This window comes from Lycorma delicatula, chromosome 13, assembly GCF_047948215.1.
Source record: "Lycorma delicatula isolate Av1 chromosome 13, ASM4794821v1, whole genome shotgun sequence".
NCBI lineage: Eukaryota > Metazoa > Arthropoda > Insecta > Hemiptera > Fulgoridae > Lycorma > Lycorma delicatula.
In genome coordinates this window covers 40,379,820-40,400,066 of record NC_134467.1, presented here as the reverse complement: position 1 = coordinate 40,400,066, position 20,247 = coordinate 40,379,820, and the positions used below count along the sequence as shown (strand labels likewise).

Sequence of the window (20,247 nt, the reverse complement as noted above, 5' to 3'; positions counted from 1 at the left end):
CATCGATTTGCCATAATACCTCTTCATTCGTCATTTTATCCACCCATCTGATTTTTAAAATTCTCCTATAGTACCGCATTTCAAAAGTTTCTAATCTTTTCTTCTCAGGTACTCCGACCGTCCAAGTTTCACTTCCATATAAAGCTACGCTCTAAACATATACTTTCAAAAATATTTTCCTAAAGTTTAAATTAATTTTTGATGTAAACAAATTATATTTCTGACTGAAGGCTCGTTTTGCCTGTGCTATTCGGTATTTTATATCGCTCCTGTTTCGTCCATCTTTAGTAATTCTACATCCCACTTCTATAATATTTTCTCTTCCTATTTTTACATTCAGTGGTGCAACTTCGTTATTTCTACTACATTGAGTGTGTGTGTGTGTGTGTGTGTGTGTTGGAGAAGGGAGTGGGAATGTGTGGGTGAGTGAATGGGAATTGACGAGAGAGGGAGAGGTTGTGTGAGAGGAAAGAGACTGATTGAGTGTAAGAGGGATATTTAGTTTCCAGAAGACAGAAAAATCCCTTTGTTTCTTTTAGATTTCCTTTAAAAGGTTTTTATTTATCATTGTCAAACAATCCGCAGCGTTCCCGCATCTGTACCCGCATTGGCAGATACTTTAGAAAGAAAGGACACCTTCGTTTTTATAGATTTTATACGTTTTTGTATTTATACATTTTTTCTTTAATTAAACTGTTGTATAAAGGTGTCATCGTGACCCCAGGGGGAAGATACCCTCCATGTAATCCTTTCGGAAACCACGCCACCCCTCCCTTACCAATCCTTTATAGGCTTTACCTGTGTCAACTGAATCTGTATCTCTATTCTATGGGTTCTTCTTTAGCTGTACGTAATTCCTTTCTCTCATTATCTTTGACAACGTACTAACCTTTTTTTTTTTTACTTCTTATTATTTCTTTTATATTTATTTTTTGAAAGATATTTCTTCTCAAAATATACCCGATTTGTGATATTTTCCAATTATTAATATTTTTCAATAGACATTTGTTAAAAATAAATTGTTTTTTCTTTCTTTTTTTCAGTTTAATAAAAATCATTAAATTACACTGTACAATTCTTCTTTGATCATTTCATCATATTCAAAAAAATATATAAAAATTGTATATAAAAATTATTTTTTAAAAAGCCCTCTAAAAAGTAAAATATAAGAATTAAATCAAATTGTGAATTTAAATATATATATATATATATATATATATATATATATATATATATATATTAACAAATATAAAAATGCGCTGAAAAGTAAAAAAATAAATTATATAAACATCTAATAAATAACCAATAAATAAATGTAATAATTATTAAATTTAAAAATTAAAAATAATGAAAATATTTAGTTAAATAAAAGCGTGGCGCAGTTTTTATCATTTATTTAAAACAACACAACATTTATTTTTACAACAATTAACCTTCATTTTCATTTTCAATTAAGACGCGAGGAGGCGGAAAGGTCTGCTGGACCTCTCCAGTTGAGACTGACTAGCTACAAGTAACAATCTGAGAAAATGCACCCACTCGCTTTCTTTGTACGTGTTCTCACATAGTTGAAGTTCATCTTCGAATTCTGCTTGTAATCTAAGCCAAACTGAACGCATTCTTTCCGCTAAAAGTTTCATTTTAATTAATTATGAATTTTTATTTAACGAATTCATAATTACGATTACAGTTATAATGATAATTAATAATTTTTCAGATTACCGTCAAAATGTAATAACTTTGTGCAAGATTTCTAAATTTAATTTTTATTTTTAATCTTATTAACCCTTAAAGGTCATCTCGGTGTTAATTTGAACATCAAAGAATTAAAACTTGAGTTATTTTATTACAGATAATTAAAGTATGTACATATACTAAACAACCTCATTAAACCAAAAATATATTTTAAAATACCGCAAATGTCTATAAATACTTATTCGAAAAGATTGTTATAAAAAATGTGCCACGCTTTTATTTAACTAAATATTTTCATTACTTTTAATTTTAAAATTTAATAATTATTACAATTTATTTATTAGATATTTATATAATTTATTTTTTTACTTTTTAGAGGGGTTTTCTAATTTGTTTCCTTTTTTTTATTAATTAAATAAAAGCTTTTTTAAAAAATAATTTTTTTTATGTAATCAAATATATTTTTGTGATTTTTTTTAGTATTTTTTTTTTTTAAGATAAAAAAAAAGTAAAAATATTTATTTTTACACATCGAAGTTACATACGTGTACCAAATTTCAATAATTTTCATACGATAGTTCATGAGAAATGAAAATTTTCAAGTAAATGCATGCATTTAGCGTAGAGGTAGCGCGTAGGAGCGTAGGGGTGGATCATATCAAATTCCGACACCGTAGTATTGTATTGTCATCGAAGTTACATACGTGTACAAAATTTAATTGATTTTCATACGATAGATCAAAAGATATATTAGCAGTTGCAAGATTTGATTATTCCTAAAGCGAGTTAAATAAAAGCTTAAAAAAAAGAATTATTTATATAATTTACCTCAATTTCCTTTTCAACGTAAAGAATATTTCTTTCTTGCAATGAAGGAAGAATCATCCTTGAAGTACTTGTCCTGTAAATAAAATAAAAATAACATTTTCAAATATGACTTAGGTAAATTAGACTAGTTGTAAAAATACTATAACTTCAATTTTTCGGTTATGAGTTTTGTTCCATGGTAGATTACTATATTTATTTTCACTAGTCATTTAATTTGATTTTTATTTTTAAAATTATTCTGATCTCTTAATTTTGTTCTCCTTTATAAAAAGTTTAATAATAATTTACCGTAGAATTTAGATATTTTTTTCATTACAACTTTTAAAATTCAATGGTAATATTTGTAATAAAAGATATATACATAATTATTTATATCAAATAAATAATATTATATATATAAAAATCTCCGGACTGGAGTCCGGAAAAAGAGCCCACCAAAGTAGCAACGTGAAAGGCAGCCACCGAAGAAGTAGATGAAGATCTTCTCCTTTATCCATACCTTAAAAAATTTCAATACTTACAATTAATTAAATTAAATCAGCAGTATTAGGAGAAGACCAATTTGGTTTCAGGAAAAGTATAGGGACAAGGGAAGCAATTTTAGGCTTCAGATTAATAGTAGAAGGAAGATTAAAGAAAAACAAACCAACATACTTGGCGTTTATAGACCTAGAAAAGGCATTCGACAACGTAGACTGGAATAAAATGTTCAGCATTTTAAAAAAATTAGTGTTCAAATACAGAGATAGAAGAACAATTGCTAACATGTACAGGAACCAAACAGCAACAGTAACAATTGAAGAACATAAGAAAGAAGCCGTAATAAGAAAGGGAGTCCGACAAGGATGTTCCCTGTCCCCGTTACTTTTTAATCTTTGTAACCAATCATAAGGTGAATATAATCTTACCATTATCGACGCAAAATTCCAACCAATCGTATTCTTCGGTTTCTAACCAATCATAAGGTGAAAGTATTCTTATCATTATCAGGCACAAAATTCCAACAAATCGTATTCTTCGCTTTCTAACCAACTATCGCATGAAAACAAATAACAACAAAACAAAAGTAATGAAATGTAGTAGAAATAACAAAGATGGAAATTAAAGAAAAACAAACCAACATACTTGGCGTTTATAGACCTAGAAAAGGCATTCGATAACGTAGACTGGAATAAAATGTTCAGCATTTAAAAAAAATTACGGTTCAAATACAGAGATAGAAGAACAATTGCTAACAAGTACAGGAACCAAACAGCAACAGTAACAATTGAAGAACATAAGAAAGAAGCCGTAATAAGAAAGGGAGTCCGACAAGGATGTTCCCAATCTCCGTTACTTTTTAATCTTTACATGGAACTAGCAGTTAATGATGTTAAAGAACAATTTAGATTCGGAGTAACAGTACAAGGTGAAAAGATAAAGATGCTACGATTTGCTGATGATATAGTAATTCTAGCCGAGTGTAAAAAGGATTTAGAAGAAACAATGAACGGCTTAGATGAAGTCCTACGCAAGAACTATCGCGTGAAAATAAACAAGAACTAAACAAAAGTAATGAAATGTAGTAGAAATAACAAAGATGGACCACTGAATGTGAAAATAGGAGGAGAAAAGATTATGGAGGTAGAAGAATTTTATTATTTGGGAAGTAGAATTACTAAAGATGGACGAAGCAGGAGCGATATAAAATGCCGAATAGCACAAGCGAAACGAGCCTTCAGTAAGAAATATAATTTGTTTACATCAAAAATTAATTTAAATGTAAGGAAAAGATTTTTGAAAGTATATGTTTGGAGCGTCGCTTTATATGGAAGTGAAACTTGGATAATCGGATTATCTGAGAAGAAAAGATTAGAAGCTTTTGAAATGTGGTGCTATAGGAGAATGTTAAAAATCAGATGGGTGGATAAAGTGACAAATAAAGAGATGTTGCGGCAAATAGATGAAGAAAGAAGCATTTGTAAAAATATAGTTAAAAGAAGAGATAGACTTATAGACCACATATTTAAGGCGTCTTGGAATAGTCGCTTTAATATTGGAGGGACAAGTGTAAGGAAAAAATTATGCAGGCAGGAAACGTTTAACCCACCGGGTTGGTCTAGTGGTTAACGCGTTTTCCCAAATCAGCTGATTTGGAAGTCGAGAGTTACAGCGTTCAAGTCCTAGTAAAGCCAGATATTTTTACATGGATTTGAATACTAGATCGTGGATACCGGTGTTCTTTGGTGGTTGGGTTTCAAATAACCACACAACTCAGGAATGGTCGAACTGAGAATCTACAAGACTACACTCATACATATCATCCTCATTCATCCTCTGAAGAATTATCTAAACGGTAGTTACCGGAGGCTAAACAGGAAAAAGAAAGAAAGAAAGGCAGGAAACGTTTGGAATATGTAAAACAAATTGTTAGGGATGTAGGATGTATACCGAAATGAAACGACTAGCACTAGATAGGGAATCTTGGAGATCTGCATCAAACCAGTCAAATGACCGAAGACAAAAAAAAAAAAAAATCAGCAATTGCGACTCCCTCCGAAGAAGAGGGAGCATTGCTCCCTCCAAAAACTAGGGTTCCGTTGTGGCGTATTCCTGGTAGTCAATGAAGCGCTAGCACCGACAGGACTTCAGTGGACGGTCTGAAGGGAAATTACGCCGGGAGCACAGATTTTAAAAGACTAGTCTCCCGCGGTCGGACCCAGAAATGGGTTTGAGAATGCTGGTCCATACGGATATGGAATGCTATTCACAAATCCGTCGATTAATATAACAAAAAAAAATTTATAACCGACCCTAAAAATAAACCATTGAAACACGCCCTATTACACAAACGTACAGCAGCAAGGGACACTGTACAGGCTCTGAGATTCGAAGGGAGAATTTGTGACAGTCCCGCCACTTTTGCATGCCATTCCATTACATATAAATCTCTTATATAAACGAAAATGTCCTGACTGATTCACTAACTCATAATCAACGTAGAACCTAAAATATGATAGGTAGAGACTTGAAATTTCCAGGGTACCTTCTTATCTTTAAATAGGCGTGCACTAAGAAAGGCTATTGAGAAATTTTGATTTTAAGGGGTTCAAATCGATAAAAAAACTAAATTTCGTGTTAATAACGCTATTTGTGGACGTAAAAGCAACATACGCTATACTAAATATTTTACGATTCCATTGCATTGTTTTCGATAAGTGTGTCCGCTATAGACTAAAAAACTACTGGACCGATTTATGTGCAGGGAACAAGGGACAAAGGAAGAAATCGGCAAAGCGAAATAGGGAAAAATCGAAAAAAAAATGAAAACAAGGGAAAGGAAAAGATAAAAAAGAAAGGAGGAAAGAGGAAGGGTGAAAGGGAAATGGGGGAATAGAAATCGAAAAAGGAAAATAAAGGAAAGAGAAAGGGGATAAGGAAAGGAAAACGGGAAAAGGAAAGGGAAACGGGAGAAGGAAATGGATGAGAGAAAACGGGAAGGGAGAGCGAAGCAAGCCATGACCCTCTGATTGTAACGGGAAGCGCAAGTAACCACAGAGCACGAGGGAAGCCGCGATGGGGATGCTGGATTTGGGATTGTAATAATAAATATTTTGTTTATCTTTATTGAACTATTTTAATTCGTTCATAAAATGGATTGGTCTAACAAATATTGTTCAATTTTTTATCTTCCTTTATTTAAGTTTTGGGCAACAATTAATTCTTTATCGTACATTTCTACAGTATTTTTCATAAAAATTTTTATTTATTGTTTTATCAGGATTTATTAATGAAAATCTAAATATAATATTGTTGTTATTTATTAAAAAATAAATTTTCTATTAAAAAATCATTGCGAATGAAGCTACATCTATATTGTGGGAGAAGTCACGACGGGGTACACTTATAATAAAAAATAATATTTAAAATATTATTATTTATAACAACGTTCTCTGTATAGCGGAATATCATATGCTGCTTATACTGGTAATCAAACGAACCAATATTGTTTTTATAAAACTATTTTTTAATTAAATAATTGTTTTATAATTACTAATTAAATTATAATAGTTTTTTTTTTTTTATATAAAGTTTTATAAAATTATTAATTGTTTATGAACAACTGATTTTAAAATCTTGTTTAATAATAAAAATAAATAAATTAAAAATGAAACTTCTCACAACTTATTTTGTAGAACCAAGCTGTTGTCAGTAGATAACAAATTTAAATGGTATGAAAAATGCCATGCTTGGCTGGGATAAGAAATTAGAATATGTTATTTGTTAATATTTGTGGTGGAGCGAAAGCTTTTTCGGTCTTTCATCTGGGAAGTTCCGGGTTCGCATTCCAGTCAGGCATGGCATTTTTCATACGCTACTAAATTTCTTTTGTAAACTTCTAATTCGTCAATCAAAACGAAAAAATGTTTTATCATAATTTATAAAAAACAATCTTTGCAATTGGAAGGAAGTATTGTTGAAAAAGCTATTGTAATGGATAATCACGTCATCAGGAAATATGTATAAGAGGAAAAGGAAAAGATGTAAAAGGGAAAAAAGAGAGAAAGGGAGAAATAAAAGGAAGAAATCGTGGAAAAGGTAAAGCGAAAAAGGGAGCAGGGAAATCAGAAACAATGGGGAAAGGGTAAAGAGGTAAAGATAAAGTTTGTAGAGTTCCGTAATGTTAATCTTTTTACTGTTTTATCAAACTTTCAATTGTGTTCTTTAATATACAGAGTGATTCAAAGAAACGGGAAATTTTGAAAGTTGTGTTGGTAGCCGTGGGCGATTGGTACCACTTGATAAGTGGCGCCAGCCTCTCTAACCTAACCTGCCATTTAGTTGTCGTGGATCCTTGGAGTGGTGCGCAACGTGCATTTGCTATCAAAGCGTTTTTTTACCGCTTTGCTATCAAAGCGAATTTCGCCGTCATTTTAATCTGGGACGGTACGACCGTGTTCCATCAGCACGTGCAATTAAAACACGGATATCTAATTTTGAGGAAACCGGTTCGGCAATGAAAAAGAAACCTCCAGGCCGTGAGCGAACCGTCCGTACACCACAGAATGTTCAAGCTTTACAAAATGCTGTCACACGAAGTCCACATCGGTCAATCCGTCGTCTCTCAGCATCTTTAAAATCGCATAGTTCAAGTGTTCGAAGAATGTTAGTCAAGGACTTGCAATTCCATCCGTACAAGTTGCAGATCGTCAAGGAATTGAAACCGAACGATGCAGTTGTGCGAGAACAATTCTGTAATGTAACGCTTCAGAAGATAAACGATAACGAAGAGTTTGTTCACGAACTGTGGATGTCAGACGAAGCGCATTTCCACCTCGGTGGATTTGTTAACGAGCAAAATTTCAGATACTGGGAACAAGAAAATCCTACGCAGCTACACCAGCGTCCGTTGCACAGCCAGAAAGTGACCGTGTGGTGTGCTATGACATCTTACGGTGTTTTAGGCCCTTATTTTTTTGAGGACGGCAACGGTCTTGCGATTACAGTGACGTCGGCTCGTTACGTAGCCGTGCTTGAAACCTTTGTTGTGGAACAACAAAAGAGATTTCCACCGATTCTTAACACAACCTGGTTTCAACAAGACGGAGCAACGTCACATACTGCACGAATATCGATGGAAGCTGTACGCCGATTGATTGGACAACGTGTTATTTCACGAAACGGTGACATTAGATGGCCTCCCAGATCGCCTGATCTCTCAGCTTGCGATTACTTTTTGTGGGGTCACCTTAAAAGCAAAGTGTTCCACAGTAGACCTGCTACAACGGAAGAACTGAAGGCAAAGATCCGAGAAGCAATTCCCGAAATTCCAGTCGAGATGTTACGTCAAACTGTGAACGATTTAACGAAGAGACTTCGTGAGTGTTTACGTAGAAGAGGAGGTCACCTGGAAGATGTCATCTTTAAATAATAAACTAAAATGTATGTATCCTAAAATAGCAACATTTGTACAATTCATGAAATAAAATTCATTTTCTAAAAAAAATTTTTCATTAACGTTATTTAATTTTTTTAATTTCCCGTTTCTTTGAATCATTCTGTATTTCCATCTCATGTAAAAATGAATTGAATAATAAAAAATATGTTTTATTATATAATTAATTGTAATGGTTCACTTAAGAAACTAATAAATACTACAAAAAATTTAGTGATTTCTAATAAAATATAAAATACTTAGTAAAATCTTATTTAATAAAGTAATAAATGAATATTTATATATAAAAAAAAATAAATAACATACCCGTAGACTGATAGAGATTTATAAGTCGGGCGAAAATTTGTAACATGTCGAACCCGTCCAGATAATTCACCATGATAACGCCGATTGTTTAATCCAAATAATGATTTTTTCCATGCTAAAATTCCGGCCGTACATATTACTCCAACACAAGCCATTGTTGGTAAAACTGTTAACCATATAACCTGAAAAATATTTAATTAATTTTTATTTGAAATAGGTATTTACTTTAATAATTTTAAAAAATATACAGAGTTATCATAAAAGAATGGTGCGGTTTTGAACATGGTTTAAATTAAAACAGAATTACTTACAGTTTATGTTTTTTATTTTTCGAATTTGTCGTCTCAAACATTTTTTTACATACTTAATAAATTTCAATATGTGCGCCCTTAGTCGCTCGACAAATGTCCAAACGATACTCAACTTCTCTCCAAACATTAGTTAACATTTCTTCGTTAATGGTTGTCATTAATCCTGTTTTTTAAGCGGTTTAGGTCGCGAATTTTTTGTGTATAAACAACGCTTTTGATGTACCCCCACAAGAAAAAAATCGCAAGATATCAGGTCTGGACTCCTTGGAGGCCAAAGTACGGGTCCTTGCCGGCCTATCCATCGATCTCCAAATTTTTCGTTCAAAGCGTCCATGACCGACGCATTGAAGTGCGGAGGAACACCATCTTGTTGGAAATAAAGTTGATGAATGTTTTCGAGTTCATCCGGCTGAGGAAAGCAATATTCGGTTAACATGTCAAGATACGCGACTCCATTAATTGTTTTTTCAGCAAAGAAGAAAGGCCCTATTACACGATTTTTCATCGCACCACACCAAACATTAACTTTAGGCGAATCGCGTTGTTTCTCAATAATCGCGTGTGGGTTTTCAGAACCCCATATTCGTGAATTGTGTCTGTTAACGCATCCATTCGCATGGAATGTAGCGTTGTCTGTAAAAATCATATCGTCTAAAAATGATTTGTTTTCACTTATTCTGTCCGACATTTCAACAGCGAAATTGTAACGTTTTACACCATCATCGAGTTTCAATTCTTGCAGTATCTGGATTTTATAAACGTGTAATTTAAGTTTTTTACGTAAAACTTTGTGAACTGTTGATTTTGGAATACCTAATTCGACGCTTCGACGGGGGATGGACTTCCCAGGACTTCTAATTGCCGATCGTCTAATTAGTTCAACCGTTTCGTCCGGTACACAACCGGTCTGCCGGTTGATTTCTGTTTCTTAACCGATCCGGTTTCTTCGAATCGTTTGAACCGACGTGTTATGTTATTTTTGTGCGGCGGATCTCTTCCGAATTCACGTCGAAACGCACGTTGAACTAAAATTACGGATTTTAATTCGGCCATCAGTAAAACACACTTTGCTTTGTCTTTATACGAGAACATAGTAACTCGCTAAACTCACCGCAACAACAATACAAGAACTGACGTTGTGGTTACAACTGCTGATAAACAAACTTTTGGATTGGAGACTTTCAGGGATACTAATATAACATCTATAAATTTACCTACAATCTTCCTATGAATTACTGAAAACGCACCATTCTTTTATGATAACCCTATATATTATTTTTAGAAATAATTCTCATTTTGGTGATGTTAGTTGATGGGGAATGTAGAGGGTATACCGAAATTAAACGACTGACACTAGATAGGGAATCTTGGAGAGCTGCATCAAACCAGTCAAATGAGTGAAGACAAAAAAACCACCAGATACATTCAGAATAAAAAATTAAGAAAAATAATTAACTTATATAATTTTTACAGTTCATGTTTTTCTAAATAGTTTCCTTCTGTTAACCCATCTGGTTGATTTAGTGGTGAACTCGTCTTCCCAAATCAGCTGATTTGGAAATCGGGAGTTCCAAATGTTTATAAAAATTAAATTAATTCCAAGTATTTAATAAAAATTAATATTACCAATATTTTTGTTAATTAAAGTCACAATATTGAACATTTTACGAGCAGAATTTTATGGTAAACTGGCACATTGCAACATACACGATCTCGGAACAAAAATCCAAAAACATCTACTTCAATGTAGGAATATAAATACTAACCCATCGGGTTGGTCTAGTTTTGAACGCGTCTTCCTAAATCAGCTGATTTGGAAATCGAGTGTTCCAGCGTCCTAATAAAGTCAGTTATTTTTACACGGATTTGAATACTAGATCGTGGATACCGGTGTTCTTTGGTGGTTCGGTTTCAATTAACCACACATCTTAGAAATGGTTGAACTGAGACTGTACAAGACTAAACTTCATTTACACTCATACATATCATCCTCTGAAGTATTATCTGAAAAGTAATTACTGGTGGCTAAACAGGAAAAAGAAAGAAAAAGGAATATAAATGCTAATTTTTCCAAAATAGAATGATGGTGAAGTAATTAATAATTGCAATAACTCATGTCTAAGTTTAAAACGCCTGATATTTAACATTGCACGTAACAGTGATATAAAAATATTACAGACAGAAAATTCATTATTAATTTTAAAACCTATTACAGATTATCTCTGCTTCCGATATCTGATGAACGGAGTTCATTTCTGTACAGCTTACCCAAAACGACTTCTCATGAAGATATAATGGGATTTTTTAATTGCTTCAACACTCTTCAGGCCAGCGAATCAAATATGTTCATGTTCAAAATTACCTCAGGGTATTTCTCGATGAGAATATTCAATTCAAAGACCATTTAAAACATGTCTCAAAGCAGGCGTGTAGTCCCTTCACAGTGTTGAATATTTCAGGCAAGTATTTATTTCATCTGCTGGTGTCGATCTAGAAATGACAGGTAATGTTTGCCTAAAATCTCCTGCGAACAATATCAAAGCATTCCCGAACGGTTGAACGTTTCCATGCAAATCTCGTAACGATCGATCAAGAGGTTTAACCGATTTTTTATGTGCCATCGTGCATTCATCCCAAACAATGAGTTTACATTTTTGTAATACTTTTCCCATACAGGATGCTTTGGAAATATTAAACGTGGAAGTCTCGATGATTTGCATGTTTAATGGCAACTTCAGAGCTGAATGCGCATTCCGTCCACGTGGTAGCAATGTCGCAGCTATTCCAGACGAAGAATGCTTTGGAAATAAACGTGGTAGTCTCGATGATTTGCATGTTTAATGGTAACTTAAGAGCTGAATGCGCATTCCTTCCACGTGGTAGCAATGTCGCAGCTATTCCAGACGAAGCAAGAGCTAAGGCTATGTCATTTTTTGATCGAATCGTTGCTAGAATCAATCTAATGAGAAATGTTATCCCAGTTCCTCCTGGCGCATCCAAGAAGAAGGTCCCCCCAACTCCGTCATTTATCATTTGCATTATGCGATCATAAATGCCTTTCTGTTCACACGTTAATTTGAGAATGTTTGATCGGACATATGACTGAAGATCACCAATGTTGTAACTCTGTTCACGGCGTAAATCCACATCAAATGAAGCGATCGCAGCTTGGGTGGGTGCTGGCATTCAAAATTGACTAAGAACTTTATTTGCATTAGCTAAGCACTTGTCTTCAGTATTTATCAATGCTTCGTTGTAAATTCAGACAAAAGTGAATATTTAACCTAACACAGGATTTTTTGGTCATTATGTAGGGATATTATTTTCTGTGTATTTGGTTATTTCGACTTTTATTGTTTGCATAATCTTAAGTCTATCTGAGCTATAAGAAAGTTGGGTGTTTTAATTTATTTATTGTAAGTCATCCATCTTGGTGGCTTTTCTTTTTGTTTTGGTGTTTTTTTAAAAAAATGAAATACAGATGTTTTATCTGTTAAATATAATTCAAAGAAATTTGGTTGTTGTGTTTAACAGCGGCCATCTTGCATTGATCTGATTGATTTTCCTTTGTTTACATTTTCAAATTAAAAATGTTTTTTTTTTGCCTTCAGTCATTTGACTGGTTTGACGCAGCTCTCCAAGATTCCCTATCTAGTGCTAGTCGTTTCATTTTAGTATACCCTCTACATCCTACATCCCTAACAATTTTTTTTACATATTCCAAACGTGGCCTGCCTACACAATTTTTTCCTTCTACCAGTCCCTCCAATATTAAAGCGACTATTCCAGGATGCCTTAGTATGTGGCCCATAAGTCTGTCTCTTCTTTTAACTATATGTTTCCAAATGCTTTTTTCTTCATCTATTTACCGCAATAACTCTTCATTTGTCACTTTATCCTGCCATCTGATTTTTAACATTTTCTTATAGCACCACATTTCAAAAGCTTCTAATTTTTTCTTCGCAGATACTCCGATCGTCCAAGTTTCACTTCCATATAAAGCGACACTCCAAACATACACTCTCAAAAATCTTTTCCTGACATTTTAATTAATTTTTGATGTAAACAAATTATATTTCTTACTGAAGGCTCGTTTAGCTTGTGCTATTCGGCATTTTATATCGCTCCTGCTTCGTCCATCTTTAGTAATTCTACTTCCCAAATAACAAAATTCTTCTACCTCCATAATCTTTTCTCCTCCTATTTTCACATTCAGCGGTCCATCTTTGTTATTTCTTCTACATTTCATTACTTTTGTTTTCTTCTTGTTTATTTTCATGCGATAGTTCTTGCGTAGGACTTCATCTATGCCGTTCATTGTTTCTTCTAAATCCCTTTTACTCTCGGCTAGAATTACTATATCATCAGCAAATCGTAACATCTTTATCTTTTCACCTTGTACTGTTACTCCGAATCTAAATTGTTCTTTAACATCATTAACTGCTAGTTCCATGTAAAGATTAAAAAGTAACGGAGATAGGGAACATCCTTGTCGGACTCCCTTTCTTATTACGGCTTCTTTCTTATGATCTTCAATTATTACTGTTGCTGTTTGGTTCCTGTACATGTTAGCAATTGTTCTTTTATCTCTGTATTTGAACCCTAATTTTTTAAAATGCTGAACATTTTATTCCAGTCTACGTTATCGAATGCCTTTTCTAGGTCTATAAACGCCAAGTAGGTTGGTTTGTTTTTCTTTAATCTTCCTTCTACTATTAATCTGAGACCTAAAATTGCTTCCCTTGTCCCTATACTTTCCCTGAAACCAAATTGGTCTTCTCCTAATACTTCCTCTACTCTCCTCTCAATTCTTCTGTATAGAATTCTAGTTAAGATTTTTGATGCACGACTAGTTAAACTAATTGTTCTGTATTCTTCACATTTATCTGCCCCTGCTTTCTTTGGTATCATGACTATAACACGTTTTTTGAAGTCTGACGGAAATTCCCCTTTTTCATAAATATTACACACCAGTTTGTATAATCTATCAATCGCCTCCTCCCCTGCACTGCGCAGTAATTCTACAGGTATTCCGTCTATTCCAGGAGCCTTTCTGCCATTTAAATCTTTTAATGCTCTCTTAAATTCAGATCTCAGTATTGTTTTTCCCATTTCATCCTCCTCAACTTTTTCTTCTTCCTCTATTAAAAATTTACAAATTAAATATATATGAAAACAATCTTTGATGCGGGTTATATATCGTGCTAAAATTTAAGCTCAATCGGTGCAGAACATTTTGAGTTTTTGAAGCGTACACAAACGAACTTAACATTTTTATATATATAGATTATGATTTAAAAAATAAAAAAAACAATTTTAATTTTACAAGAGAGTGTTTTATGGTGTTGTACTACGCACCTACTGAAGGAAGATTTAATAATGTACAGATCTCTTAATCTTAAGTGTTCTTAGCATTTTATCAAGTAATTTGGATTGTTATTTTTAAATACGGAAAGATAAATATTCGTTAACTTTAACAAGATAATAATAACAACTTGCAAAATCAAATATTTAGCGCACAAAAAACGGGAATTAATTATTCAGACGAATTTCTAGAAATGATGATAAAAGAAAAATACTAAACACAGTTTTATTAATTTAAATAAGTGCTTTTGTTACAGTATAATTTTTATTTACTCAATTTATTTAACAATCAATAAAGAAATTCTTCAAATATTTCTCTTTAGGTAGATTTCATAAGAAAGTTACCTATTGTAATCGGTACCATGGTTCTACTTCCGGAAAATTTAGACATATCTTTGCGTTTTACATGCCTCAGACGTCAAATCTAACGTCAGTTCAAAGATTTATATAGAATTTATCTAAAATGGTGGGCTGCCTATATTTTGTCGGATTCACTTGTAAAACTAAACAAAAAATATCCTTAGGAAAAATGGCAATTTTTTTCTTCGTTCTTCCACAGTCCATCATTTTGTTATTTTTATATAAAAATGTATATCTCATGTTCGGGTAGAGAAATCACATTAATATTTGGTAAACCTTTTAGTGATAAAGTTTAAACATTAGCAAAAAATCAGAAATTAAATACCTTTGCAAATTACAAAATGGCGGCCATGTTTATATTTCAATCTGTTATATATCCATTAATATTAGTTTTATCAAAATGTATGTTATTTGACAAAATAATTAACCCTTTCATTTTGAAAAAATATATTTTACTTTTTAAAATCGGTTAACAAATAGCCGAGTTACGGCATAAAATTGATGATGTAATTTTGTGTCTTGTTTTCATGTCCTCCACTTTACGTTCAATTCGATTAAATATTAATTGTTTTTATTTATTGTTAATTCTAGTATTGTTAATTAGTATCATATTAATTAATCATTTTTTCACAATAATTGACCTAATAATTATGACACAAAATTACAACATCAATTTTCTACCATAAATCGATTATTTATTAACCGATTTAAAAAAATAAAATGTCACTTTTTTCAAAATAAAAGGTTTAATATTTTAATAAATAACATAAAATTTTTGTAAAACTAATATTTACGGAGATATAACAAATTGAAAAATAAACATGGCCGTCATTTTGTAATTTGCAAAGGTATTTAAATCCTGATTTGTTTTCTGATTTTAAAATTTTATTACCAACACCGCTTATCAAATATTAATGTGATTAGTCAATCTGAACTCGAGATATAAATTTTTATATAAAAATAACAAAATGATGGACTGTGGAAGAACGAAGAAAAAAATTGCCATTTTTCCTAAGGATATTTTTTGTTTAGTTTTACAAGTGAATCCGACAAAATATAGGCAGCCTACCATTTTACAAACATTCTCTCTCTCTCTCACTCTCACTTTCTCACTTTCTCACCCACTCACTCACTCTCTCTCTCTCTCTCTCTCTCTCTCTCTCTCTGTCTCTCTCTCTCTCTCTCTCTCTGTCTCTCTCTCTCTGTGTGTGTTGTGTGTGCGCCTGTGTGTGTGTGTGTGTGTGTGTGTGTGTGTGTGTGTGTGTGTGTGTGTGTGTGTATGTATGTATGTGTGTGTGTGTGTGTGTGTGTGCGTGTGTGTGTGTGTGTGTGTGTGTGTGTGTGTGTGTGTGTGTGTGTGTGTGTGTGTGTGTGTGTGTGTGTGTGTGTGTGTGTGTATAAATCCAATGTATGTTTAAATAAATTTAAAACCTTTGAAAATAAAATTATACTTTATGTAAAATTGCTACTAGCACGCTCTTTAATTTTAAAGAGCGAGCTAGTGGCAATTTAATTAGTGTGGCTCTTTAATTTTAAAGAGCGTGCTCAACGTTTGTCAAGGTTTTTTTTTGTAAGTCGTGTATTTTTAATTTTATCTCTTGTTAGATGTTTCAAAACAAGCAATCTAAAAAAAAAACAAAACATTTTTCGTGAAGGTAAAAAAAAAATTGAATAGAAGTAAAAACTCGAATTATAAATCGTACCAAAATTATTCCATATAACAGCACATAAATTTTTATTTACATGATAAACATGTCATATGTGTAAATAAATATTGGACCGAGAATCATGAAAGAGAAATATATAAAACTAAAAAAGAAATTTGTTCTTTTAACTGTGAAATATTCTTGATTTAAAAAAAAAATTACTACTGTAAAATTATTCAGATAATATGAACAAATGTTGATACGAAATGTAAAAACGTATTCATCCTAATAGTAGTGATATTTGCAATAATTGACATTATTTATGTTTTATCGAAATATTGATATATATGTGCAAAAATTATTTATTTATTGTCAAATTTGACAAAATTTACTTTAGACGTAATTAAACTAACCAAATTTTAAGATGAAATCAAATAATTCGGAATTTTTAAAAATTAAATGTTAAAAAAAAACATCGCGTTATAATAAATTAAGTAAATAATTTAGATTCGCGTAAACGAATACTTTTTTTTTGTCTTCAGTCATTTGACTGGTTTGATGCAGCTCTCCAATATTCCCTATCTAGTGCTAGTCGTTTCATTTCAGTATACCCTCTACATCCTACATCCCTAACAATTTGTTTTACGTATTCCAAACGTGGCCTGCCTACACAATTTTTTCCTTCTACCTGTCCTTCCAATATTAAAGCGACTATTCCAGGATGCCTTAGTATGTGGCCTATAAGTCTGTCTCTTATTTTAACTATATTTTTCCAAATGCTTCTTTCTTCATCTATTTGCCGCAATACCTCTTCATTTGTCACTTTATCGACCCATATGATTTTTAACATTCTCCTATATCACCACATTTCAAAACCTTGTAATCTTTTCTTCTCAGATACTCCGATCGTCCAAGTTTCACTTCCATATAAAGCGACACTCCAAACACATACTTTCAAAAATCTTTTCCTGAAATTTAAATTAATTTTTGATGTAAACAAATTATATTTCTTACTGAAGGCTCGTTTAGCTTGTGCTATTCGGCATTTTATATGGTTCCTGCTTCGTCCATCTTTAGTAATTCTACTTCCCAAATAACAAAATTCTTCTACCTCCATAATCTTTTCTCATCCTATTTTCACATTCAGTAGTCCATCTTTGTTATTTCTACTACATTTCATTACTTTTATTTTGTTCTTGTTAGCAATTGTTCTTCTATCTCTGTATTTGAACCCTAATTTTTTTTTAAATGCTGAACATTTTATTCCAGTCTACGTTATCGAATGCCTTTTCTAGGTCTATAAACGCCAAGTATGTCGGTTTGTTTTTCTTTAATCTTCCTTATACTATTAATCTGAGGCCTAAAATTGCTTCCCTTGTCCCTATATTTTTCCTGAAACCAAATTGGTCTTCTCCTAACACTTCCCCCACTCTCCTCTCAATTCTTCTGTATAGAATTCTAGTTAAGATTTTTGATGCATGACTAGTTAAACTAATTGTTCTGTATTCTTCACATTTATCTGCCCCTGCTTTCTTTGGTATCATGACTATAACACTTTTTTTGAAGTCTGACGGAAATTCCCCTTTTTCATAAATATTACACACCAGTATGTATAATCTATCAATCGCTTCCTCACATGCACTGCGCAGTAATTCTACAGGTATTCCGTCTATTCCAGGAGCCTTTCTGCCATTTAAATATTTTTTAATGCTCTCTTAAATTCAGATCTCAGTATTGTTTCTCCCATTTCATCCTCCTCAACTTCCTCTTCTTCCTCTGTAACACCATTTTCTAATTCATTTCCTCCGTATAACTCTTCAATATATTCCACCCATCTATCGAGTTTACCTTTCGTATTATATATTGGTGTACCATCTTTGTTTAACAGAATACCTCTTTAAACGAATACAATGTGTTTAAAAACAAATTTATCAATCGGTTTTAGGTGTCACCGAATGGCTTCAAGGTGACGTGGCACTTAAAAACCTTATGGTGGCTCTGAAAAGGGTCTTTTTGTTATCGATTGGCTTCGACAGCTCGTTGTAATTGCTAACGTAATGGTAGAACCCACAGAAATGCCGTTGTCGTCGAATAGCTTCGACGGTTCGTATTTCACAACCTTGTGGTGGCCCTGAAAAGGGCCGTTTTTTGTGTTAGCTCTGTGAAGAGCAGTTGTGTCTGGAAGCTGGTCTTCGTCGTGGAGTTGCGGCTCGTCGATTGAAGTCCGACCGGGCTTTCCCTCAGCGACAGTTGGGTCCCCACTACAGTGTGGCAATGGTGGCCTCTAGAGCCCCGCAGTGTCGGGTAGCGCGTTGTCGAGGCGGTTCTCCCCGAGTGATTCCACGCTGGGACAGCTCCTGCTGCTGAGTCCACATTGTGAGTACATGGGTGTACGGGTCCCTGAAACAAAGCAGCAATCGTCGCCAAGTTCACCGCGGCCATAAAAAGCACGCCATGTTCGCAGCAACGTGAAGTCCATGATGATTGTTTTTTTCGATATCAAAGGCATTATCCGTAATGAATTTTGTTCCTCTTGGTCAAACTGTCAATGGGATGTTCTATTGTAAAGTTTTGAAGCGGTTACGTGAAAGCATTAGACGCAAACGTTCAGATCTGTGGGGTAACAACAGCTGGGTTCTGCATCATGACAACGCGCCCGTGCACACATCGCTAGCCGTTCGGAATTTCCTGGCTTCCAAAAAGACGGTAGTGATTCCCCACCCATACTATTCGCCTGACCTTACCCCGTGCGATTTTTTTCTGTTTCCGAAAATAAAATTTTAATTGAAAGGCCATCGTTTTAACACAATTGACGAGATTCAGAAAGAAACGCAGAACGTGCTTCGAACACTTACATCTGCAAACTTCCAGGGATGCACGGAATCATGGGAAAAACGCTGGGATCACTGCATCAATGCCCAAGGGGATTACTTTGAAGGAGACAGTGAAAATTATAACTTATGGTAAGCTATTTTATTTTTATGATAAAATTCCTCGAATTTTTGGGTTACACCTCGTATGTCATCTTCTGAAGTAATACCGAAACGATAACTTCCGGAGGCTAAACAAAAAAAAAAAAGAAAGAAGCCGTGCATTAATAAAAATGGCACGTGACAGGAATGACCTAAATTTTTGTTTATTAGTTTAGTTTTAATTATAACAAGCAGACTATGTAATTATACTTATTTAAATATAAACTTACCTCGCTTCTTGATAATTGTATACTATTTTCATCTTGTATATGGTCTACTGTAACAGAAAATATATTGATATTAATTAAAGCTTTATATTTTACACCCACGCGTGCGCTCGTGGGTATAAAAGCTATTTTAAAGGGTAAATTCATAGTTACCTTTACAATGTAATAAAATACTATCTTATTCTTATTTTATTTGTAATATTATTCTAAAGCAATTCAATATACGTTTCCTGAATCAATAAAGTTAATTGTTTTATGAAATGCAGATTATATATATATATATTATATCATCATTAAATATATACTTTATATTCAATTCGAACATTTGTTAGGATAAAATATACTATTACTTAAAAGAATAAAAGGTTTACTATTTTCCTTAAGTGCTTTTCCTACATCTGCATTTAATATTTAAAAATACTTATCTTAAAAGAAAAGATGTTATAAAGATTTTACTGAATTTTATATCGTTAATGAGAAGTAAACAAAGTAGCATTAAAAAAAAAAAATATTCTATTTTCATAGTGTTTGCTTTTAACCTTTAAAAGTTATTTTCTTTATAAGGAATTATGATAATTTTTTTTAATAAAATTTAATATTTAA

At 32.9% G+C, this 20,247-nt stretch overlaps 1 protein-coding gene across 1 annotated transcript in view; it reads right to left on the bottom strand.

The window, feature by feature from the left end:
* LOC142334063 (fibroblast growth factor receptor 1-like) overlaps nt 1-20,247 on the bottom strand; it is a 99,312-nt gene that overhangs the window by 65,758 nt on the left and 13,307 nt on the right. The window contains exons 3-5 of the mRNA XM_075381731.1: nt 19,648-19,694; nt 8,765-8,946; nt 2,524-2,596 (exon numbers count right to left, since the gene is read on the bottom strand). Of these exons, the coding sequence (XP_075237846.1) occupies nt 2,524-2,596; nt 8,765-8,946; nt 19,648-19,694 (302 nt within the window). The remainder of the gene's footprint in view (nt 1-2,523; nt 2,597-8,764; nt 8,947-19,647; nt 19,695-20,247) is intronic.